Here is a 25,809-nt window from a genome sequence, read left to right as displayed (position 1 = left end):
AGACATAAGTGAGTGACTGCTTTTAAAACATGTGGTGCTTCAAGATTTTCTGAGAGAGTATTCACCAAGATGTCCTGAGGCTCACAGAGCTGAGCCATGAATGGAAGCCTGCAGAGGCCAGGAGTTCTCTTTCACGTTCATTCGCACGTTGCTGGGTGGCCCTCAGTATGGCATTACCCTTGCAGAGCCTCAGGTCATTGCATCCATGGTAAAATAATATTTTTTGAAATATTAACCAGCATTTTTCCTCCAGGATTTTTCCTCTACATTTTTGGGCCCTTCCTCTTGTGTCCCTTTTTTCGGGGCAAGGAATGTGGCCACGAAGAAAGAAAAGGAGTATCTCTTCCTATAGGATAACAAAAGGAATCTTTACATAGCAAAGGCTTGGGAGACTGTGGTGATAAAAGCAAGGCTCCGGACTGAGATTCTCTGGGCTGGGTCGGGGAGGGAGGGAGTGTTGGAGGAGAAATAATAATAACACAGATATTCATGGGTTCCTGAAGAATAGGGACAAACTAGAGATGTGATATTTTTCTTTTTTTTTTTTTGAGATGGACTCTCGCTCTGTCACTCAGGCTGGAGTGCAGTGGCGCGATCTTGGCTCACTGCAACCTCTGCCTCCTGGGTTCAGGTGATTCTCCTGCCTCAGCCTCCCGAGTAGCTAGGACCACAGGCGCCCGCCACCACACCCAGCTAATTTTTTGTATTTTTAGTAGAGACGGGGTTTTACCACGTTAGCCAGGATGGTCTTGATGTCCTGACCTCATGATCCGTCTGCCTCGGCCTCCCGAAGTGCTGGGATTACAGGCCTGAGCCACCACGCCCGGCCATGATTCTTTTTGTAATTGACATAGGTTTGGGGATTTGGGAGGAAAGCAGAACCCATGGCTCCTTCCCAGGGGTTTACGAGCAACTCATTGATAACCTGAATGAAAAGAGCATGAAGAACAGCCAAGGGGCAAGGCAAAGACGCTGGAAAGAAAAGGCTACTTCCTTGGTGTACGTTCACTGACAAACTCCTCCTTAGATTACAAGGCCCTTTGCTTTCTTCATGGACTTTGTCTTCATTAAAAAACAATCCCCAGATGATTTCATTAAGTGATGTCATCATCCAGCCCCCTCCCCTCCACCTTCCAACTCACACTGGGCTAAAAGTCTCACTCAGCTCAGTGCTCAGTAAGCAAACTATGGATCAATAAAGTAGCCCAATGTAGCAGAAGATGCACGATACTTGAATTCAGACACATCTGGGATCCAGTCCTAGCCTCTCTGTGTGATAAGCCGAGTGAGCCATGTGATCCTCCGTTCACTTAGCTACCAAACAAGGTACCAAACTCACCAGCGAGTTATAACAGGATTACAGGAGAGGCTTGGGGAAAGCTCTTTTGAAACTACAAAACCCCATTTCACAGATGAAGAAACTGAGTCACTGAGTTTACTATGAGTTACTGGGTGGCTCGGTAATGAGCCCAAGGTTACCAAGCGAGTGGGTGGCCGGGTGGGCATTCCAGAGCAGAGCATAGAGCACTTGTATTCTAGGCCAGCCACCAAGTAGCAGTTGTCTTTTTATCTGTCTCTGTCTTTAGCCTTTGAGATCAAGGACAGCAGAGATCTCATCCCTGGAAAAGCAAGTACTGAAGACACGTTTGTTGAATGAGGAGTCTCATAAGGAGTACCAGGCTTGTTACCCAGCCCTCATCTGTTGAATAAACGAGCAGTGCCCAGGAGCCCTGTGTGGGAAGAGGGTGACGAAGAGTAACGATTTTCAGTGAAGGGATTGACCGAAACATATCCACAGAGATTTGCACTTTTTCAACAAATCTAGAAACCTCATAGGTTTGTCTTCTCATGGAATCTCCATGGTGCCAGGAGCACTGAAAATGACTCTCCAGACACACAAAAGCAGGAAAAGCTATCTGGATGCAGTGGCTCACACCAGTAACCCAGCACTCGGGGGGGCTGAGGTGGGAAGGATCTTTTGAGCCCAGAGTTTGACAGCAGCCAGGGCAACATAGTGAGACCGTTTCTATAAAAACATTTTTTAAACAATTCAGACATGGTGGTGCATGCCTGTGGTCCCAGCTACTTGGGAGGCTGAGGTGGGAGGATCACTTGAGCCTGGGAAGTTGAGGCTACAGTGAGTTGTGATCACGCCACTGCCCTCCAGCCTCAGAGACAAAGGAAGACCCTATCTCCAGAAACAAAACAAAAGAAAAACAAAAAACAAAAAGCGGATCTCTACCCACCCCAGCTTATTTGGGCCTACCTGCAGACCTGGGCTTGGGGCTGAATGTTGGGATCTCAAAGGAATTTCAAAAATCTGGCCCAGCCCCGGGGTAATCTGATAACTAAAAACTCATAAAGACATAAAGAGATCTTAATGCTTAATGAGGCGTTAAGGTCTTTCTTTATCTGAGAAGGAGAGGTTATGGTCCACAAACCGAAGGGAGCATTCCAGGTCTGTTTGTGGTGGAGAGGGTTGGAGGAGGATGACTCCACTTGGGAGTCCTCCTTACTGGGTCCTCCTTCCTGGCCAGGGAGGTAAAACAGACACAGATTAGGCTGCAGAGCTGTAAGCCCTAAGCGGACTGGCAGGCGCTGTAAGAGAGAGCAGCGGGTTCAGTGGGTTGTGGGATGGGCAGGGGGTAGAGAAAGGGGACCGGTCACACTCAGCTGCAGTCCTCGCGGCCTCACAGGCCTGTGGTTGCCAGGACTTAAATTTCCCAAGAGTCGTTAAAATCCTGACTTTTATGTGAAAGCTCTCATCTTGTATTGGCAAATAAATCCAAGACAATTTCAATCACTGTGGGAGTCAAGCTCATTATGTCTGCAGGCTGGATTTGGTCTGCAAGCTGCCAGTGTGCCATCTCTGGATTAGTCACTGCAAAGAGTCAGGAAAGGTGATGAACCAGCACCAGCCACCCCAGATGGAGTCGTGATGCGGTGGTAGTGAGAGAACCAGGTGAGGGAACCATGCCAGGTGCGGACGGGAAAGGCCTGACGTTCCTCCCCCAGGCTGCCCCGGGGAGATGGCCGAGGCGGGGTGGTGCTCCTGCTGTCTGCTGGAGGGAGGTGTTCCCTTCCCTGTAGGGCAGAGCCATCCTACACCTGGCTGGCTCTGGGTTTGTGAGTGATCCTGTCTGTGGCATTAGTACCACCTAGTGGACTTCGCAGGAAGAACTGTATGTTGAAAGCACGTGGACAGTCATTTATTTACCAGAGTGGTGGTGGTGAGAGCAGCAGAACGCCCAGGGCCCGAGCAAGTCAGCCTGAAAGAGACCATAATAATGAATAAACTCAGAGCTTCAGGGGGATAATGAGACAGAGGCAGGGGAGCTGGTCTTGCTGCTTTCTCAGGCCGCCCAGTTGTTTGACTGAGCCTGTGGTCCAAGCGGATGGAGTCCGCCCCTCCAGCATGGGGAGGCCCCCAAAGCCCAAAGACAAGGAGAGCCCCCGGTCACATTGAAACGTCCAGCCTTCTTTCTTTAAGCCTCATGAGAATTAGGTGGGTGGTAATCCCAGATCAATGTCTGTGGCTGTGCTTATCCTGTGTCACAAGCCTAACATCTGTGTTTATAGTGTTTAAAATCTATGACATTGTGCGTGCTCTTCAAGCCGCCTATTTGAATATTTTCCCTTCATTTAAAAAAAATTACTTCCCACCCCTTTTATTTTTGGAAAAGGTCACACTCTGTTTCCAAACTATGCTGACCCACACAAACTTCCTAACAAAAGGGTTTTCCAAAAACTCACTTGCTTGACGAAACCTGTTCCTCTGAAAGGGCCCCTCCCACACCTTAGCGTGGATTTCCCCCCCAGATTCATCTGCATTTGCTGCTGTTTCTCTCTGCAATTTCATAGGCCTGTGTGTCCTGTGTTTTTCTGCGCTTTTCCTTAAAGGCTCAGTACAGGCCCCACATATACATCAGCTGTGAGTACTGGGCTTATCTTGATACTTTGACTCTCCCTACTCTGTCCACAGCATTTTTGCTCTTGCTGTAATTGCTAGCAGAACAGGGAAGAAGTGATCTGGTGTAATATTCAGCTTTTGAGTAGTTGCTTCATGTCAGTATTTTGACAATATTACTGCTAAGCCAACTGGGAAGGTGAATTTTGGTGATACCTCTGCATATTGAATAAAAGCTCCAGATCTCAGAAAGTCGTTAGAGATACCAAAGCACTCCCTTGAACACGCACAGAAGACTGGGGATTTCCAGGTCTTCATTGCATTTTTAACTGCCACTTTCAGGAAAGGCACTTTCAAGTTTGAGATTTTCCAGTTATAAGATGATCTGGGTCTGAAAGAGCGTAGATGGGGCAGTCAGATTTATCACTGCTCCGCTGTGTGCTTCATCTGCTCTTCCCACCCTTAAAACATCCATTGCTGAGAATGGAGGAAGCCCAGCAGCGTTGCCGGGTGGCATTTGGGAGAGGGAGTGGAGTTGTCATGCTACAAACAAATATAGCATTGATCCTACAGAGCAAAGATGGGGAAGGGGAGGGAGAGGAACCCAGTTGGACATTATGTCATGCCGAAGAGAATCCCAAGGATGGTTAAGAATGGCAACCAGAGGCCCTTGAAACTCCCAAGAGGCCAGCAGACTTCACTAGGCAAAAACCCAAGAAAAAAGTTACCCCCATGTGTCTCTAAGAATGGTGGATGTCAAGGGGAATGGGAACAAAGGGGAATTTCTAGGGTCCTTGTAAGTTTAAAAGTGCTATTAAGTGAAGTGACTTGAGATCAGCAGGGAATATCTTAATCTGGACTTCCCCAATGGTCAGTTTTAAATCTTGTTTACAACTCAGGTCAGAACTAAAATGGAAAACAGCCTTCGATGACTTTCAGAGACAGGGAACTTCGGAGAAAATGAATTTTATAGTAACATCAAAATGTCTATTTTAGCTTGTGCAACAAAGGGAAACCCCCTCTGTACTAAAAATTTTAAAAAAATTAACTGGGCATGGTGGTGGGCGTCTGTAATCCCAGTTACTTGTGAGGCTGAGGCAGGAGGATTGCCTGAGCCCAGGAGTTTGAGGCTGCAGCAAGCTGGGATTGTGCCATTGCACTCCAGCCTGGGGGACAGAGCAAGACCGTTTCAAAAAAAAAAAAAAAAACAAGTTCATTAGGCCCTTGCCTTCTGCACACCCATCACTCTTGGGAAAGAAGCTGGTCTGAGCTAAGGTCCAAGAGCAGCTGGGCCTAGGGCCTGGCAATTCATTTCAGCAGTACTGAGACAGTCACATCCCATTCCCAGGCTCTGCTTCTCCAGACTCCACCAAGTGTAGCTGGGGCCTGTGTCTCAAGACGAGGGCTGCAGGAAGGATCAGAAATCAGGTGGGAGCCACTAAGAATAGCAGGCAGGAGCCAGGAAAGCTGCAGGGGCAGGTTCCCAAGACTCCCTAGAATCTGGAGACGGTACTGTAGGCTTCTGGTACCTCTCATGCCAGGAGATGCTTCCTCACAGCCCAGAATGAGTAGCTGGCAACAATCAGGGGCTGTCCTCTGAGGACCAGTCACAGTGTCTGTGATGGACCAACATTCTGAAGGTGGACTGGGGCTTCCAGCTTATGAGCTGGCTGCATGGGCAGCCCCCGTTCCCTAGCAATGTCAACAATGACTTGTGCTGCCATAACACAGAGGCACGTGTAGATTCTATTCCAGGTTCGAATGTGTCTTTCATGCCACTGCCAATTGTTGCAGCAGCATACAGCAGAGTTCTGACATGAGACAAGTGTATTCCATTCCGACGACTGCTGGTTGATAAGTAAGTCAAAAAAGGCCAGATAATTTAGGTCAAGGTGAGTTTATTGTCCAAATAGCATAACCTAATTGCATTCAAAACCATTTTCAAATCCATCTTTAAACTAGTCAGAAAACAGGTTATTATTTTTTTAAATCACTTAACACTGAACAGATAAGACCTCTTAAAAGGCAGCTGACTATATCATGTCACCATCATAGCCAATGCAACATTTTTGCCATACTTCCTAAACACCTTTTCGCATACACTGATCATGCTACTTTAGCACTTTCTAACATCCTGACCAAATAGACACCCACACCTCTTATAGAGTACACTGTGAGAGAGTAACATGGACTCGATATGGCATCACACTTGTTTCAAAGCAAAAAAAAAAGTAAAAAAGAAAAAGAAAAGAAAAAATAAAAGTCCAAGACAAGAAACTATAACTGAGAGAGAGGAGAGAGAGAGATCTGAGGTACATGATATAAGGGTAATGAACATAATGGAAAAAATCCAATGGCCCGGTGATGTGCTGGGGATATAAGAGTTGGCCAGCAGTAAGAACTAAACCAATTAAAAGTAAAAATAGAAACTTTGCTTTTCAAGGACAGGCACCTGTCAAAAGACATTGGATACTGTAATGGCTACAGTCAGTAAGGCACTTTATTTCCCCAAAGTAGGCTGCAGGCGAAGGGATGCAGGCTGCAGCTACAGCATGCATGTACACATTTGCTCATGGCTTCTTAAAACCTGAGCCGAGAACAGGGTCTGATAGCCCAGCCAAGCTGAAAAGCAGACACACACGAATGTAGTATCGTTGTGCCTGAAATGACCACTCTGGGTTGTTTAGAATCCAGAATCATCAAAAGCCATGCGGTATGAGGAAGTAATAAACGTCCTCTTGAATCTTCTTACCCCATTTTGCACAAATGGATGGCTGCATGAACAGCTCTTGTAAATTGCTCTGAGTTCACACCAATAGAAACCTGCACTCATTCTATAGCCACAGAGGGTTTGCTGGCTTAAGGGGACTTTATCGTCTCAGCATTAATTTTCCTTTTAAAGCTATTCTCAAGGTTGGACTGTCTCAGAGATAAACAAAGAGGAATCCTTTTGGCTTAGAAGCCAACTGGCTTACTCAGACTTCCTCCCCTTCCCACCTCCAATTCCCACACTACCCATATTATCTTCTTGAACTAGAAAATCAATTATTTACATGACATAAGGTGCAAGTCTATTTCTTCTCCCAGCCCTGTCCCCTGTGGTCCATGGAGAGAAAATTCCCCTGCCCTCTTTGAGAGAGTCATCTGATCCTGCCTAATGTTCTTAACCTTTCGGTCCCAGAGCTCCCAGGGCACAGTCTGGAGAGGCCCTAGAGGTGCTAGACAGCAGGAAAGTACAGCTCCGTCTGAAGAGTTGCCCATCGTGCTAGCAAAAGGATGCAGTGTGATGCTGTCAGGGTTGTCTTCTCCTATGGCTTTGTAACTTAAGCCATGTGTGCCCCTGAACTGGCTGATAAGAGGCGGAACAGAGCCTCCAGTACAGAGCACATAGACCAAGGGTGACCCAGTAGTAAGGCATGCTGTGCTCTCCAGTGGGGTCCTGAGGCAGTTCAAAGCAAAGCCTCCTGGAAGAGCAGCTCCTTCTTCAAGGAGCTCGCCTCTCAGCACGCATGGGGTGTTCTGCGGAGGGAACTGCCCTTGGCTTTCTCCTGCAGGCTTCTTGGCTGTTATGGACCTGCACGGAGTTTAATTATGCTTAGCATATATTTTTGGCATACTAGGATTTCTTCCCCCTAGGATTTGGCCAAAAGAGGGAAAGGATCAAAATTTGGCAGGCTGGGGGAACTCGGCCCCCACTGATGGAGAAAAAAACAAACAGATGGAAGTAAAGACGAGACAGAAACACAACAAGGTAGAAAAAGACCAGGATAATTTGGAACCCCTTTAGTGGGAGGTAAGAAAAAGAAGAGAAAGAACAACAACAAAAAAAAGAGCAAGTTCAAATCCACAGCGGGAGGGCCCCTCTGGAACAAAACTCCTACCAAAGAGACTAAGATCCAAGGAGAGGGCAGAATCCAGGATTCCTTCTTTTGTGTAAGCAGGAGCAGGCAGAAAAGCCTAACAACCCCCTACTTTCCCATCAGCAGCCCCACACCCATCGTCACACAAGCCCCCAAGGATGGGAAAGAGAGAAGCTAGAAGGACCCAGGGGCCTCGGGACTACAGGCAGAGCAGAAAGTTACAGACTGTAACTAGAGTCGGGTAGGCCTGTGCCTTTCCTTATTTGTCCGGTTCTTTCATTTGCTGCTTCTGTTTAAGCTCAAGGGTCAGTCGCCGTGAAATGAATTTGCACCTCAGTTTCTCTTCAGGCTCCAAGGTTCCCAAGAACTCTGCCTTCCCCATTCTGTGGGACTCCTTGGGGCCCAGGAGAGTGTGCTGATCCAAGCCGGCTCTTGAGAAAACTCTGGCTAGCTAACTTGCTGGCTGCTCCACTTTCCTCTCCAAAATTTCGGAATTCGCCACCCATGGTCCCACCAGAAAGCCCCTAGAATTTTAGGGTCATGCTAACTCACAAAGCCCTGAACCCTTCTCTAAACACACTTCCCAGGAGACTGACTCATCTGGAATTTCACCTCTGTAGAAAAGCAGCCTCTTCACCTCCCTTCAACTATCATCCCATACTTATCTGACCTATTTTTCTTACCCTGCCAATTCAGTGTGATTGAAAACCTGACCGTTTAGTACCGCTTAGCAGAGGACCTGGGCTTGCATAGTGCTTGCCTGCGCAGTTGGAGACAGAGGAGGGAGAAGGAAAGCACCGTAAACGTTGTTTGCTGCTTGCTGCAGATTCAGCTACTCGCAGATTCAGACCTAGAAAACCCACAGAGATGATCCTAAACTCAAGGTGTCCATGCCAGGGGAGGGGAAAGACGGAAGGAAAAACTTCAAGATGAAAGGGCCCTTTTGCACACGAAGCCCCGCTTTTGAAAAAGCTGCAAGATGAGGATCTCCAAACACCCTGCTGGAATTCTTTTTAGTCTGTTTCCTGATACCTGGTACCTAAGTGCAAATTACGACATCTGAGTCTACTGCATACATGTTTGTACTGAACGTCTGCCTTGAAGGGGAGGGAGGATCCCTTGGTTCCATGTATTTTTTCCATCATCATGAGGATACCGGGGTCTAAATGAGAGCCCGATGGCCTCCATAACCAAAAAGGTCCCTGGGAGTGAGACCGCCCTGCCTTCCACCTGAGAGGGAGTCAGCCCTGCTCACACTGCTTCTGTATTCCTCACGTGAATGGGCTCCAAGCAGAAACTGTGCGGTTGTGAGGTATTATGAAAACAAAAGCGTGAATCATTGTCTTTTGTAGTTATTGATTTTGTCCAGTAAACCTGAGGTAAAGAATACTCCGTCTTTGAAGAATGTGACCAGAGGGAAAAAAAAAAAAAAGGAAAAAACAACCACCATGAATACGCTACCAGAAAAAACAAACTACGGAAGGGCTTTTCCAGTACGAAGAACTCATATCTCAACCATCTACTTCAGGACTTGGAATTTAAGCAGTAAAATAATATATTATAAAAATGTTTATAAAATAGCAGCACACTCTGTGAAACATTACAGCTAGGTACTGTCAATGTGAATAACGATGGATGATTTTAGCTTCTTAGCAGCGCAAAAAAAAAAAAAAAAGGAAAAAAAAAAACTGAACAAAACAAAATGAAAGAATAAGAGACCCTTAGATCATTTTCCTTCTTCAACCCTCATACTACGAAATCTGTAGTATCTGTGTCTAAAATAATTCTTCAAATAGCCCTTTCTGATTTTTCTTTTTCACTTAAAAAGGCAAATATTTTAACAAATAGCTTCATTACCTGTCAATTACAATTGTGCAAAAAAAAAAAAAAAAAGTTGTTGCTCCAACCTCTTTGCTAACTGAATGCCTCTAAGAAGTGGAGAGGAGAAAAATTCAAGTACGCTGAATACAACTTTGCAATAAAATTAACAACAACAATAAAAAAAAAAAAACGGAAAAGGGAACAAAATGCCACACCCTGATATCGGTTCAGCCATCTATCTTTGCACCAGCAATAACTTTTCTTTCCATGTCCAAAGGAGAAGTATAGAGATGGGAATTAAGATCCTTTTGTGCCATCAGAATGGTAACAGATTTTAGTTTACAGGCTTTTCTGAGGAATGTTGTGATGGGAATGTCAGTAGGAAGCGGTGTCTCTTGAGTCCTGGTAGGAACACCAGAACTGTGTACCAAAGAATGTCAGATACCAGAAGCGAAGAGTAACCCAGACTGGGGGCAGGAAGGGAGGGGGCAAAAGAGAAGAGGGGAGGAGAATTCAGCATGACTTGCATAAACCATCCCATCTATCGCTCGGGAACAATTTTTCAAAGTGCTTTTCGAATGGAATGGTTTATAACAATGCTAAACTGTGAACCAGACATGCCAATCAGCACCAAAAATTCGTTTTTTTCTAAGAAGAAATGCCAAGGCCACATTACCCTTTTAAATACAACAACAGAAAGGATTCCATTCTGGATCCCACCCTTGGTCTCCATCTGCCTCCGTTTCATGTGAGTTTTGGTGACGGCCCATAGCTACATTTCCCCATTAGGCAGCAATACGGTGGTGTCTGCAATGAACTGCATTTGGAAGAAGAAGCAGGATGTCACAGAACATGAAACCCAGGAGCCAATCACCTGTGTCCAACTGGCAAAATAAAACATCTTTTTTAGGTAGCAGCTACTGTAGACAGCAAGAGGACGTTAATGTAGAGATCCAACCACACTCCTGACTTAATAACAGGTGGCTGAGAGCAAAGGTGCTTCTCCATCCCAAATGGTTCAATCATGTTGAGATTGTTTTGTACTCCTTCCCCATCATGTCCCTCCTTATTTCAATTCCTTCTTGAGTTCATTGCTTTGCAATCTAATCATGCCATAAATGGCGTACACAGTTCCTTGAAATTATACTACAAGGGGGTGTATGTGCTAGCTCGTAACATGAAAAAAAAAGTCTCCTCTAATTTGTTCCCATATTGCAGGCATACATATTCTCTAACTACTCTGCAGGTTTTCCTGTAAGCATTTTACTATTACTTTTACATAATCAAACCATAACTGTTCGCATATACAAGGGATTCCCTTATGCTGTACTTCAAATAGGCACCAAATGCTCTTTATTATTCCGTTTTTATAGGACTTTTTTCTCTCACTTCTAAAAGATCTTTAAATATGATCTAGGTGGGGGCAGAATTTTTTTTTAAGTTTCACCCTAAAGCACAAATAACAAAAACATAACCAGAAAGAAGGAGAGAGCAGATTATGGACGCGTCTCTCTCTTTCGGCCCAACTGGCATCCTCACAGGTCGATATCCCGCACGTCTGTAGGGGTGCTGGCTTGGTCCAGTTCATCCTCCGACTTGGATCCATCGCGCTGGTCCTGACGGTACTGCTGCAGGCTGTTGAGGAGCACCGCCTCAATCTGCTCCTGGCAAGCTTTGAGACAATCCTACAACAATGGTCCAGACCAGAGCTGTTAGCAAGAGAAACAGGACACAGAGCATCCTACCAAGAAAACATGCATAAGTCTATGCTAGTTTCCAGTTGAAATAAATGTGAGGTAACGGAGGGCTGTTCTTAAAGTGCCAAGGAACCTCACTACTCTAGGTGGGGTCCATGGGCTGGCAGCATCAGCATTACCTGCGAGCTCGCTGGAACCGCAGAATCTCAGGCAACCCAGGTCGAGCTCATCAGAACCTGCATTTTAGTGGAGCTCAGGTGATTGGTATTCTGAGAACCACTGGCCTAAACGACGGTCCACTTATGGATGCCTGGTAATCAAGGGGCCAACGAGATGCTTTCTGCCTGGGGAAGCTGGGAAGTGGCAGAGAAAAGGGGAAGACTACTAGAGGTGCTATGACATTAGCAAACTCAGCCCCTGAGAACTAGATAAGCAGGAAGCCAACAAACCAACGTACTGACCCTCACATAAACTGTAAATACATTTTCTCACTCTGTCCCCCAGGCTGGAGTGCAGTGGCGCGTTCTCAGCTCACTGCAACCTCTGCCTCCCGGGTTCAAGTGATTCTCCTGCCTCAGCCTCCCAAGTAGCTGGGACTATAGGTGCCTGCCACCATGCCTGGCTAATTTTTGTATTTTTAGTACAGATGGGGTTTCACCATATTGGCCAGGCTGGTCTCGAACTCCTGGTCTTGTCATCTGCCCGCCTCGGCCTCCCAAAGTGCTGGGATTACAGGCGTGAGTCACCGTGCCTCACTGTAAAGACTTAAAAAAAAAAATCCCCAATTTTTTCCGCTTCTTTACCATTTCCTTAACTCTCATAAAGATATAATGCAAAATGTCTACAACATTCTGGACCCTTGAGCCATCCAATCTGGGAATAAGCAAGAATATGCAGCATTGCTTTAGTTATCAGTCTATATTGTAGGGGAAATGGACAGCGTATCTGCCCCAGGCAGGAGCTTCCCTTAGGCAGGTGACATGCGACGCAATGACAAGTCACCGGTATCACTAGACAGGGACCATTGCTGGTGTTAGTAAGAGGGTGTGAACAGTAGACTTGCTTCTAACAGGCATTTTCTAGCCTCTCTCCTCCGCAAAGGTGCCTCTGTGCACTCTCTTAAGAAGCACATACATAAGCAAAATATGTTAAATTGAACCTCCTTTTGTCTTTTCATAGTTTAATACAAACTTCCCTTTTGTTTCTTTCACTGTGCAATTCTCCCCACCCAGAGGTTTCTATTTTGCCAAGTCCAAAAGCATTCTCTTTATTTCCCAAAGATCTAAAATACAGCTGGCCAGGCATATTGGTTCACGCCTGTAATCCCAGCACTCTGGGAGGCCGAGGCGGGAAGTTGAAACCAGTGCGACACCAGCCTGGACAAGATAGCTAGCTCCCTATCTTTAAAAACAAACATATAAATAAATGAAATAAAGCTGGAACTAACCACTAAGGAACAAAATTTCCACACCCCTCAAATGTTCCTTTCCTCTCTCTCGTCTATTCCACATTTCAGACTACAGGTTTCAATGAAAATTAAGATTAGGAACAACCACAGACTAAGAGGCCAAAGGCAGAGACGAAATATCACCTGGAACAATGAGATGAGGAAGGGTGGTATTTGCTGCCCACCTACCATACTTGAAGGTGGCCCCCAAGTTATTTAACTTTTCTTATCTCAGAGTTTCCCCACAAAACACTCAGAGTAAAAAGGGCAACTGAGATGATATTGATATACATGCAGTCCTAAGTGGAGCTCGATAAATGATCATGATTATGTGTAACAATAAATTGGTCCTGGAACCTGAAAGAATCCCTCAGATTTATTTGAAATGAGATATAGAATTGCGTTCAGTCAAGACCGGTGAAGTGTGTGTCAAGATTGTGTGTCTGGTACTGGGGAGAGTACTGAACATCACAGACGTGAACCAGGGGCAGGAGGCTCCATGCCACCCTGAACGAGGCTGAAACGGAGTCAGGCACTGGCCTCTGGGACTTGCTAACACCTCTCAGACGTTCCTGTGGCATCTGCTGGTTTCATCCCTTACCTTGTCCGACCTGCTGAGCTGAATGAATGATGAGAAATCGCTTGGGGCTCACCCGCCTCATCCCTGTACAGTGCTTCCCCAAGTTCTTCCCTCAAGGACCACACGGCAGCGCTGTCCTCATAGGTTACCACTTGCTAGGTGGGAAAAGTTAAGGTGTAACGTTCCTTTACTTTCTTTTTTCTTTTTTGTTTCTTGAGACAGAGTGTTGCTCTGTCAGCCAGGCTGGAGTGCAATGGCGCGATCTCGGCTCACTGCAAGCTCCACCTCTCAGGTTCAAGTGATTCTCCTTCCTCAGCCTCCCGAGTAGCTGGGATTACAGGCACCAGCCACCACGCCCAGCTAATGTTTGTATTTTTAGTTAAGATGGAATTTTACCAGATTAGCCAGGCTGGTTTCGGACTCCTGACCTCAGGTATCTGCCCGCCTTGGCCTCCGAAAGTACCGGCTTATTACAGGCATAAGCCACTGAGCCTGGTCTAAAAGGTATAATGTTTTTAGGGGCACTTGCATTTCAGTAGATGTGTGAAAACCTTAAATCCTTATAATCTAAAAAATGTAATATTAAGTATAGAATCAAAATGAATGTGGGGGTTAAAGGCAAAAAGCGACTACGGTCAAAACTACTGTGGAATGTCCCTTAGGAAGGTTCTACATCAGGGAGGAATGGCAAGTCTCATACCATCAGTTTTTCTTCTAAAGCTGGGATAGACACAGACAGCCCTTTCTCCATCTGAGCACTGCATGAAGGAGTTCACTTAAATGCCGGAATCATCGTGGTGTGAGATACTCTCTCCTCCGTACATGGGCAAGAGCTCAGATCCAGAACAGCAGCTTCTACCCCACATTCCATCTGTCCTCCCTCATCTCCTACAGCCACTCACTGAGTGAAACGTTGGACCTAACAATCTAAATTCATATTTTCTTCTTTCTCTGTTTTTTGTTTGTTTGTTTGTTTTGTTTTCTTGCAAAGGAGAATCCATTGAATCCAGGAAGTTCATGTGTAATGTTCCTCCACTGTTGAGAAGCCGTCGAAGGGGATGTTTACAATTGTTTTTTTCCAGGAGGCAGAGGGGTAAATTAGAGTGCCTCCATACCATAGAGTCAGTGACTATAGACTTGTTTCCAACTGAATACCTGTCCATGGAAGACAAATCTTACCCAAAGCATAAGGCCTAAGAGCTTTTGTTATGTAAAGGAGATGGCAGGATTCTCAGCTGACTGAGGGACTGTGCACGTGCGTGTGCAGGTGCACACGAGGTATGGTAGACAATAGCTCTGAACCATTACTTTAAAAAGGAAATGCCCATTAGGTGTAGCAATGTGGTACCTTGAAAGAGGGTTTCGCATGACACAGCCCTTGGTGACTACTTTCCACTTTCCAAGTTGCGGTTCCTGTGGAAGACTTTGCTCCTCAACAAAAACGCTCTCGCCTCCCACCCAATCCTGCCTTGCTCTCCTTCCTCACAGGCTGTATTCTGGCCCCCGGCAAGGTCATCTGGCTTAATGCATCTTCTACTGCAATATGGCCAACTTGGGACTCTATGGCCATTAGTGAATTAACCATGCCACCATGACCCTCCACATGGGGAGACCAGGCTCCAGAAAGCTAAAGACCTCGGTTTCAGGCCATGCACGTCTTCCCTTTGGGGTTCCCAGTGTCCCCACTTTTTCTGCTACTAGCCTTCCCTTCTAGCAGCCTGAGACCTTAAAGGAACAGTTCCGAGAAAACCCTACAGAAAGGACTGGGATGTCTGACTGTCACTTCCACTGGACTTTCAGAGCCACGGCACTTGAGGTGACATGTGCGTGCTCAGTAGCGTTTTATATAAGTTCCAGCCAAGAATGAGTGCGCGGGCTGTCCCACACAAAACGGAGGAAGGTTTCATAGACAGACAAAACTGCATACTCTCTCTTTTCTTCAGTTGCATTTTGATTTCAATCCAAATCATCACTGACTTGACTACAGCCAGCTTTGTTTTGTTTTGTTTTTTGAGATGGAGTCTCACTGTCACTCAGGCTGGGGTGCAATGGTGCGATCTCATCTCACTGCAACCTCCACCTCCCAGGTTCAAGCAATTCTTGTCTCAGCATCCAGAGTAGCTGGGATTATAGGCGCACGCCACCATGCCCAGCTGATTTTTGTATTTTTTATGGAAACAGGGTTTCACCATATTGGTCAGGCTGGTCTCGAACTCCTGACCTCAGGTGATCCACCCGCCTTGGCCTCCCAAAGTGCTAGGATTACAGACATGAGCCACCGCGCCCAGCCTGGCCAGCTCTTACTTGATGACCCCTCTGACTGGAAAATAAAAGGATGACCAAAGCAGGTACTCCATGGATTGAAGAATTCTGAACTCCCTTCCCTACCCTCTTCTAGATGTACCTTGTGGCAAAGCAGGACGCTAACCCTCTCTGCAGTCTCCGCCTAACCTTCCTTCAGGTTCCACTTCCACGAAACTTGACAATGATCAGCTCGACTTTCAACTACACAAATCCCTCATTCTAGCTCAGAAAGACTAAAAGGGCAAAAGCCTGTCTTGCGTATACGTATACGATGTTGAACACTGCTCTCTGATGGTGGAAAGAGAACTCGGCCTCTCTCTTCCATGAGACAGAGCTCACGCCTTGCATACGAATACCTTTGTTTAGCATGGCAGGGGACCTTTTTGGACTTTGAAGGGCATATAAATTCTGTGTGCTGGTGGGAAGTGAAGGGAGAGGAGATTGTGCACTGGTGCTGATACGTGCAACTAGACATGCCAACTCCACATCGCCTGGGTCTTGCCCGAAGCAGGAGGGCAGAAGAATGCATGGGATTGGGGGGTGGGGGTGGGGTTGGGGGCAGCCACCTGGAGAGAGGAAGACCTCCACCTTAAATCCAACCAGGTTGCTTCTGTTAGAGGATCAAGCTGAGAGAAGACTGAAGTTAGGGTTTCCAAAGGGGCTGGATTATAAGAAGACATACATAAATCATCACAGACTTGGAGAATTTGGAGGTCTAAAGGGCCTTTGGAAATCAAGTAGCCAAATGCCCTCGTTTCCCAGCTAGGGAATGGAGCGTGGAGCGTGGAGAGTGGACGTGGCTTGCCCCGCAGTGACATCTGGCTAAAAGCTCAGACTGGCTTTAGAAAGGGCAAGCCTCCAATTTCAGAACTCCCTTTTTCCTATATACCTCAACTTCTAAGCTCTAAGTAAAGACATACAGACCAGAGACTCTCCAAGAAAGAGAGACATAGCCCAAGTGGCTGGAAAAACACGAAAGCGCCTCTAATCAAAAGATGTTACACGCATGTAAAGTGCGGCGGCTCTAGGACATCAGCTTTCCTGCAGCCTCCAAAGCACCAGCCGTTGTGTTAAGATGCCCCAAGTTAAGCTGATTAAAAGGGAAGCCATAATGCTCGTCTGTCAGCCTGGACAGGTGGTACCCTACTGCGCTGGAGGTCGGGCAGACCTCCAGCTTCCATGATGATAGGCCCCCTCCCTTGCCCCCTTCCCTCCTGGCTGCCCCCGCCCCCAGGCCTGGAGCCCTGACAGCAGTGTTTGTGATCTTCAGCTCGTTACAAGGGCCTCTGACTTCCTCTGCTTGCTGGCTCGAGCTCCGCGCCCTGCACCCTCCTCTGCCTCCATGAATGGGCTGACGGAACTCCTACCATTAGCCCTCAGTGTAACTGCACAACTCCATTGTCACACACACGCACTGCACTCAACAGGGGGACAAAGGGCTGAATGAGCCCCAGACCCGCGGCCAACTCAGGCAGAGACAACTTAGGAAACTATCTCATTCTTCCTTTCTTCACAGGCTGTTTGGCTTATTTCCTTGCATACCAAATGAGGCCCACAGAAAAATGAGGCAGGAGAGGGAGGCATCAGCCCCTGATTCGATTCCACCTCCCCACCCCCAGCTTCCAGCTTCACAAGGTTCCTGACCACAGGCCCTCAAGAGTCCACAGAGGACAGAATCTGTAACAGTGGAGCCTTGACAAGGACCTGCGCGGAGAGCGCACCGGCGCTTCCGGCTGCAGGGCAGACACACAATGCTAAAAGCCCATGAATCACACACGTGCCGAAACTGAGACTTCTTCCGGGGCGCCTCCGCCTCCCTGCTTTTTAATAGCTCATTGACAACCAGGACCAGAAAACGCCAGGATGACCCTGAGGAAGGGGTATCCTGGAATCTTCTCTGGGCAATATTTAAGAACGTGTCTAGGGACAGGGATGAGGGTTGAAACACTCCCTGTTGGGTACCGTGTGCACTCTTTGGGTGACGGATTCAACTGAAGCCCAAACCTCAGCATCACACAATATATCCACGTAACAAACCTGCACATGGATCCCCTGAATCCAAAGTTTTTTTTTTTAAAGAATGTGACAAAGAGTTTTGATGTGCCTTAGACAAAAAAAAAAGGTTTATAAATATAAGGAACAGATGACTAGAGTCTTTATTCTGTTAAATATCTTACAATGAACTTCACAACATGTTTATGGCCTGTGAGCCTCAATTCCACGTTTTAGTTGATGAATTTGTGCAACTGTGTCATGTGAAAATGAAGCCACTTACTCTAAGATAAGGTTAGGGAAAACTCAGAAGGCTCGGAAGGCCCTGACACAGAACTGAAGTTCAAAAAAAAAGATAAAGCTTTTCAAAGGACATGGACAGACTAGTGAGTCGGAAACACATTGGAAACCCGTCTGCCTGCCTTTGTCCTTTGCTCCTTCCTTCCTCTTCCCTTCCTCTCCCAAGCATCACTCCCAATGATTCTGCCAGAGGCTCTGGATAAAGAGCTGAGGAAAAGCTGGGCCTTATTCAAGAGGTTCTATAGACAAGGAAGCAGTGAGATCAATGCTGGCAGGCAGCCCGAGTAGTGTGCAGAGGGGACGGAAGAGGACCCCGATTCAGCCCAAGGAAGCAGGGCCACAGTCACCGGGGACCCAGGCCAGTGGCACCCTCCCCTCTCAAACCTACCCAGGCACTGGACACCCCCAATAGATGTTTCCCCTAAAGCCACACTGCCTCTCTGGCTGTTGTTAGCAACTCTTATGATTGGAAGGAAAAAGTATTTAAAATATACCACCCTCTGAGACTTTTATTCCCTATAAAACTGTCAGGCCCCTCACTCTGCTTTCTCTTTGGAATGAAGCATTCTGGTTTATTTTGGCAACCAGACGCAGCAACAAAGGCCGACTTTCTCAGAGCCGCATGGGTCCCTCCTATCCAAGCTATCTGCTGCTGGCCAGTGAGCCACAGACTCGCCTGGCCATCTCACAAGAATCAGGGGGACCCTATTTCAACAGCTCCATCCCCGACAACCCACGACCTAACCCCCAAAGTGGCAGAGAGCACTGCAAGTTTGAAGAGATCATAAACAGCAAGGTGTGTAGGAGCTGACGTGTAACTCCGATTCCTGTTTGTCAACGCCCTAAGGCCAGGGAGCAAAATGTGGTCTTGTGTATTTCACTTTTCCAGGGAAGAGCTCAACATCAACCTATGGGCATTTCACAGCGTGGCCCGACGATGTCTCAGACATGTGTACATACATATATATATATATCCATTTATGTATGTATGTATATACATAAATACACACATTTTACTGTCGTAAATACACGTAATGTCAAATTTCCCTTTTCAGTCACTTTGAAATGTACAGTGGCATTAAGTACATTCATACTCTCGTGCAGCCATCAGAACTGTCCATCTACAGAATTGTTTTCATCATCCCAAACTGAAACTCCATACCCATCAACCGCTAACTCCCCATCCTCTCCTCTCCCCAGCCTCCTGGGAACCTCTATTCTACTTTCTGTCTCTACGAATTTGACGATTCCAGGTACCTCATGTAAGTGGAATCACACAGTATTTGTCTTTTTGTATCTGACTCATTTCACTTAACATAGTATTTTCGAGGTTTGCCCATGTTATAACATGGATTGGACTTTCATTTCTTTTTACAGTTGAATAATTGCGTGTCCGTGCGTTTTGCTTCTCTACTCTAAGAACAGTTTCTGTTAAGTTTTCTCTGCTGGGAGGCCGGCATTCTACATTAGGCCTCACGAGCGCCTTCTTCTGGGCTGATTTCCTACTGCATTTGGCGTTCATAACACATTACTTAGCACACCTTCATTTATGTTCTTCATTTGCCAGGGTTTTGCATGCTTTACTCTTGATTCATCATACAACTGCTAAGTTCCTTGAATGCAGGAATCTCATCCTCTACTTCCCACATGCCACCCATCCACCCCAACTTCTAGTAACAACTGGGCCTTCCGTAAAGACTTCCAGAAACGAATGAAGGAAATACACCACTTCTTGACTCATGAAATGGTAAACAGAGCTCAGGAAGCAAAACTCACCTCCCTCCAAATGCTAATGTGTTCTAAATTCTAGTCCTTTTATTTTTCTTCCCTCTGAGCGTCAGCTTTTCAGAGAACACAGGCTGATGGATGGGAGGAGATTTAGCATTTGGGAAGTTGCATACACACACCACACACACACACACACACACACACACAGCCTAGCCCAGAGCTGCTTGAACGTTTCCACTAAAAACATTTTCAGGGAGAGCGAACAAGCATCTGGGGTGCCAGAGGTAAGCCTGGAACTTCTTGAGGTCTCAGATTTTTATTTGAAAAAGCGTTATGAATTTTACATTTCACTACTTTCACTCTTGATTTTTAAGTATGAAAATGTTCAACCCAGGCCCACTGGTGTCAATGAGGCATACACAGGCAGCCCCAGTTAAGAAACACGGTGTGTGCCCATTATAGAAATGAGATACCAACTCGACCAACAGTTGGGATTTATAGGAGGACACCCCTAAACCAGCTTTGTATCCACTTCATGTCCATTTAACAGAGTTGGTCAGCTGACTTAAATGGACCGGCTATGTAGTATCAGAAAAAGGCAAACAGTTTCTCCAGATGAGATGACAGACTGACTTGCCTGCAGTCTTGAAAAGCCAAGAGACTTAGCAGCAACTCCCAGGAGTGAAATTGACACCACTGTCCATGTGAGATCAGTAAGGGGGGACAGAGGCAGGTGGGAAAAGGCTGGAGCCGGTAGGGTGGTCAGCCCATCAGAGCAGGTCTATCAACATGGCCGGGGGGAAGGTTATAATGCCTGGGGGCAGAAGGAGGGGGTGGCCGCTCAAACTCCTGTCACTGACATTTTTGTCTCCAGGCATTGAGGAAGGGCTTGTCTTAAATTGGTTGGGAGTCCTGTTTGTAAGGCAGCCTTAATTGAAGACATTCAGAAAAGGAGGAAAGTGTACCATTTCTATAAATGTTAAGTCCTGTCCATGACTTTTCTCTGGAGGATTAGAAAAGCATTCTTCATGCTGCACTGGAGGGAGCTTTTCAGTCTGTTTTTGAGTCCTCGTTTAAAAAGCATATGTTTGGAGCCCGCATTTTAAAACCGTATCTAAGAAGTATCTCAGAGGAGGACCCCGGATTTGCTCAGTCAGCATCTCCCCGCGCCATTTCTCTGAGCTGGGAACAAACGCCAGGAAAAATCCAGGTGGGCGGGAGAGGAAGCCAGCGAGCTGCAGCCCTGAGCTCTCTGAAGTCAGTATCCCCTGTGCAGGCCTCAGCCATAGGCCTGTAAATCACATGATCCCTTAACTCAGTAAAAGCCCCCAGAGGGCATCTGAATCCCCCTGGACCATCCAGAGGGTGTCATCGTGAAGTGCCCAGCATTCTTCAGCCTCTCCATGGTGATGCACGAGGGCTCAGGGCCAACAACCCTCTCTCGGGTTGACTTTAAACCCACGGGTTTTTTTCGAACCAAAAGATCCCAGGAGCGGCAGCAAGGGTGGAGTGGAAAGTTTCCAGGGGGCAGTCGGAGCTTGGGGGCTCTAGTCCCAGCTCAGCCACTGCCCAGCCCCTCCTGGCTGGTTACTTCAACCCCTGACCCGCCCGTGGAAAATAAGGAACCGCCTCCCTGACCTCTCAGCACCGTCCTGGCTCCACCGCCATAAGACTGCAGCTTCCTACCAATTCAATTCGGAGTCTCACTTGACCCTGGTCTCTCTCAAAACCTTTCTTCTCAGGAACTCCAAATTCTGGCAACAGGAAGTAACAGCCTCTGAGCCGTCCACAGGGCACACAGAATGGGGAAGCTCCAGAGCTAATAATAGTTTCTTGAGTTTCTATGGCACTTTGTTTTTTGAAAGCACTTTGTAATCCATGACTGCATTGAACAAAAGGGAGAGAGAGCGGGGAGGGGTGGAGAGGTTTGCCAGGGACGGACACCGTTCTCACACTGGGGCACCTCTTGTGTGACTGCTCCGTCCACGGCAGCTGAGTCCTGGCTCTCCTTCCTCCTCCGTGCGCCTTACAGCCTCAGCGTGTGTGAGCAGACACGGCAGCTCTTCACTGCTGGGCAGAGGCAGCCCGGCAGCGTGTACAAATATGGCAATGAAGCAACAATTCAGACCCACTGGGAAGCCCACGCCATAGAGGAACATCGGTAAACAGCCCTCCCGCCCCCTGCCCCCCGCATCTGCTTGCTGAGTTTTCTTCTGTATTTCGTGGTGCACAGCTTTTCAGAACCTTAAGAGGGCGTGTCACCTGCTGAACTTTGTACTCTCTTGATGTCAATCTTAGAAAACGAACCAAAAAAATACCTCTGACACAACACAATCAAATCCGTCGTCTCTTTCCCTGAGCTGAGAAGAGACATCTGGACTTAGCCAAGAAGGTGGCGGCCACCTACCACGTCTGTGTTGGTGATCTTAGCCAGCAGCTCGGTCAGGGCATCACAAGTGAGCGAGCTCACTTCCTCATCCTGCTGGAGCCCGCAGATGGCTGCTCCCACACTTCCAGTTGCGATCATCGATGGTGGGTACATGGCAAACTTAAAGTCTGCAAGGAATGAGAGGCAGAAGGTCAGGGCACGGAACACATTTGGATCCTGGAGCTCCCCGAGACTGCAGAGACTCACAAACAGAACGGCAGCAGGTCGGCGGCACGAGTGACCCCGTGCCCTGCAGGCATGTCCTCCCTCGAGTTCTTTCACAGGAAGCCTGTGTTTATTTACCATCACCATGGCTGTTCCGGATTTAAACGGAGGAGACTGAGGCAGGGAAGGAAGGCAGCTTATCTAAGTGCACACAATGAATGCACAGGGATTCAAGATCCCCAGTCCCCAAATGCCAGTCATATTAAGCATGTCCGAGGTAACATTCTTGACCCTGGGGGGGGGGCAGCAAGGTGAGCGAGTCATGGTCTCTAGAGGTGACGGAGGGAACAGCAGAGAATGCCTGAGACCAGTGCAGATAAGGTACCCCATGGGCCATGCAAGCAGGACAGACCGGGGGCTCCAGATGTGAGAAGGAGGGAAAGTACAAGGAGGTGGGAGAAACGGGCAAAATCTATGCAGAATGCTAACTCAGATGGGATCTTGCTATAGTTTCCGGACAGGCATCAAGGATTAATATGACCCCCCCCCAAAAAAAAGATTTGATTTTAAAAAAGGAAATGCAAGAAGCAGCAATGCAGCAAGTGGGCGAGTCGGGGCTGAGTTCCACCCAGTTCCCAACCTCTGGCCCAACAGCAAGAACCCTCAGAACATTAGGGCAGAGGATTCTAACCCCAACATAGGGCTCTAACTAAGCACCAAAGATTAATCATTGCATCTGAATCAGATGGGTGACTTGGTTTCGATGTTATGACTCATGAGCCTGAAGTCCCCATTTTATTACTAAGAGAAAAAAATGTGACTTGCTACAGAGAAGTGCAGAATGAGGATAATAAATCAGAGAGGCTGGAACCCCATCCACTGCCATTTCTGACAGCAAATACAGAGGATGCTCCCGTGTGCTGGAGGGCTCCTCTTGAAAGACCAGACCCCAGGGGCTGGGTGGCCATGATCCAGCAGCTGCTTGGTCCATCAAGGGGAAATAAAGACAGCCAACTTCCTCCTGTTACTGCTGCCGACAGCTACCAATGACCACCATATGCAATACGCTACACGTTACGTCCTGTTTAATTCACCCATCAGCCACAGAAAGTGCACAAGAGCGTCACCCTAATGGTATGGGTGAGACCCCTGAGACTTCTGAGAGTTTAAGTTGCCCCTGCTCATGTTGACATGACGTTAGAGTGGGTATAGTTTCAGTCATCACCCTAGTGACGGTCCTGGAGTGCAGTAAGTCTTGCAAAGCGTACTCTTTCCAGTTTTAGCATTGCTCTAGTGAACTTACTGTGTGTAGACATGGAAGGGGCACGTGGGGGCAGGAGACAGAGCACACAGGGAACAGTGGGTCACCCTTCAACGTACAGCAAAAATAATCAGGTTAAACCTACAAAACCAGCCCCTCTCGTATCTCCCCTTCTTCCTATCACGCTCTATTACAAACACATTTTCTACAGCAGCCGTTTTCATGGCGGGCCCACTGCCTCAGCATCAAGTAAGATCCCTGAGCCAAGCACAACCCTCCCCTCCCATCATGAATGCAGAGCAAACCTGGCCATCTGCCTGTCTCCTTGGCTTTTTTTCCCATTGCCTTCTCACCATCTCCACCTCTTGAGGGACGTATATAATGGTGCTACGCCCACGCCTGCTGTCCACCCGCCCCTCCTATGCCTTCTCTGTCGCCATGGACAGTGTGACAAAGCCGGCCTCCCTGCCTCTTGCTCTGCTGTAGGTCTCTTCCACATGGGTCACAGGAGAGTGCTTCTCTGCCCAATAACCTCGTTAGCTCCCCCCTGTGACATTCATAACACAAGCGGGGCAGCCGGCCCATGGCCCTGGGCCCACAAAGGCCCGGGTGGGAGCATCTGCCAGGGAAGGGGCAGGAAAGTACCCCCGGCCCTCCCTTCCCTCTGCCACAGGCCTCAGACCGGGAAGCACCTCACACATGCCCGTCTCTGCCGTCCCACTGCTAGCAAAACCGACTCTTACTACTGGCATACGGATGCACTTCTGGAAGCCAGCAGGCATAGGGGGAACAGGTGCACCAGTGCACAGGGAGACTCTACCTCCCTTTTTGTTTTACCAAGAAAGTTTTCAGGGGAGTCCTCCTGGGGACATTGTCCCGTCCCATAGAATAGGGGAGCATTTTGTGCTTGAACTTGGCTGCCTCTCAGCAGCTCAGAGTGGCACCAAAGGAGCAGTGTGTTCCCACAGCCAGAGGAGAAGAGCTGCCAGAGACCAGGAGGGCGGCCGTGCTGCCCTCTGTTGCCTGCTACCCAGGAGAGGAGCATCTTCCTCTGGATCCCTGAGCACGCCCCACCTCTCCTCCAGGTGAGTCAAATACTGAGGCAACATCAGCCCTCCAGCTAGGTCCAGACGTCAGACTGTGGGCAAGGCACTTCTCTTCCCAAGGGCTTGCTTTCCCATTTGTCTAATAACTGGTTGGGTGAGACAAGTGTTTTTCTAACTTCTAGCTGCAACTCATTAATGGGTCATGAAATGTATCTGTGGGTCGTGACCAGCAATTTTTGTTGTTGTTCTCCTTTAACCAAATAGAGTAGGATAGAAAGTATCAGACTCACTGCATGTACTAAAGAGTAAATATTGTTTGGAGAAACTTTTGTATCAGTCTGATATACTTGTACGAGTATCCTGAGTTGTGTTATAAAATGTATTTCTTCCTTCATGGCTTAGGTCAAAAAGAGTTTAAAGATCATAGGCAGGATAATGTCCCAGGTGCCTTACAGCTCTACGTTGCTCTCTGAGGATGTGGAATGGGAATGACTCCCAAGGAGAACAATGAGGAGACAACAGAATGTATCGCGGCCACCACCAGCCAGCAAAGTCACAAAGCAGCCCTCTCCACAGAGCAGCGCTACTTCCCCGTGGCACCAGGGCTGCTCCAGGACCACTCTCAAGGACATCCCCCTCTCTACTGGGAGAGGATACTGAACAGAGAGAAAAACAGAAAAATGAAACATCATTTCATCTGTGCACTAGCTTCCTAGCTGTAAACTAGCCAACCCCCACCCTCAACTGTGGAAAGCTCCACCTACCCAATGCAGCCATTCCTGGAAACCATCAGCTTTGTCGCTATGACAGGATGGAGAAATGGTCACAATATCCACTCAGAAGAAGGAAGCAGAAATCCAAATTGCATGCATGCATGCGATGATGAACATTACAACCATGGGTACCTACATACATACATGCCTATGGATGTACCGGAAGGATGCGCAGAAAATCAAAGCTGTTCTGTTAGACGGGAGAAACACAGATGAGTTTGTAAATTTTTCGCATAATATTATTTTAACAAATAAAAACCAGGTAAAAATTTCTCAGCAGTCTCTTAAGTCTCTTGATCAAAATGCCAACAAGCTATACGCTGGTGCAGAAGGCACGCTCAGGGGTGAGGGTATACCCTCTCCATCCTTAATTGCACACCTGGAGAGGTGAGATGCTGGCAACTTCCTGAGATCCCTCCTCCTGCAGCAGAGAGAGTCAATGAACTGATCAGCGATCCATTTTCATTGACTCATTACAATGTGCTCCTCCCTGTTCCAGG

General features: G+C 47.5%; 1 protein-coding gene across 1 annotated transcript in view; it reads right to left on the bottom strand.

The window, feature by feature from the left end:
- Window positions 1-5,788: 5,788 nt before the first annotated feature.
- Window positions 5,789-25,809, bottom strand: part of CCND2 (cyclin D2) — a 31,466-nt gene continuing 11,445 nt past the window's right edge. Inside the window, exons 4-5 of the mRNA XM_011931071.1 lie at window positions 22,044-22,192; window positions 5,789-11,273 (exon numbers count right to left, since the gene is read on the bottom strand). Of these exons, the coding sequence (XP_011786461.1) occupies window positions 11,124-11,273; window positions 22,044-22,192 (299 nt within the window). The 3' untranslated portion in view covers window positions 5,789-11,123. The remainder of the gene's footprint in view (window positions 11,274-22,043; window positions 22,193-25,809) is intronic.

This window comes from Colobus angolensis, unplaced genomic scaffold (genome assembly GCF_000951035.1).
Source record: "Colobus angolensis palliatus isolate OR3802 unplaced genomic scaffold, Cang.pa_1.0 Scaffold89, whole genome shotgun sequence".
In the NCBI taxonomy this organism is placed as follows: domain Eukaryota; kingdom Metazoa; phylum Chordata; class Mammalia; order Primates; family Cercopithecidae; genus Colobus; species Colobus angolensis.
This window is presented reverse-complemented; position numbering and strand designations above follow the sequence as displayed.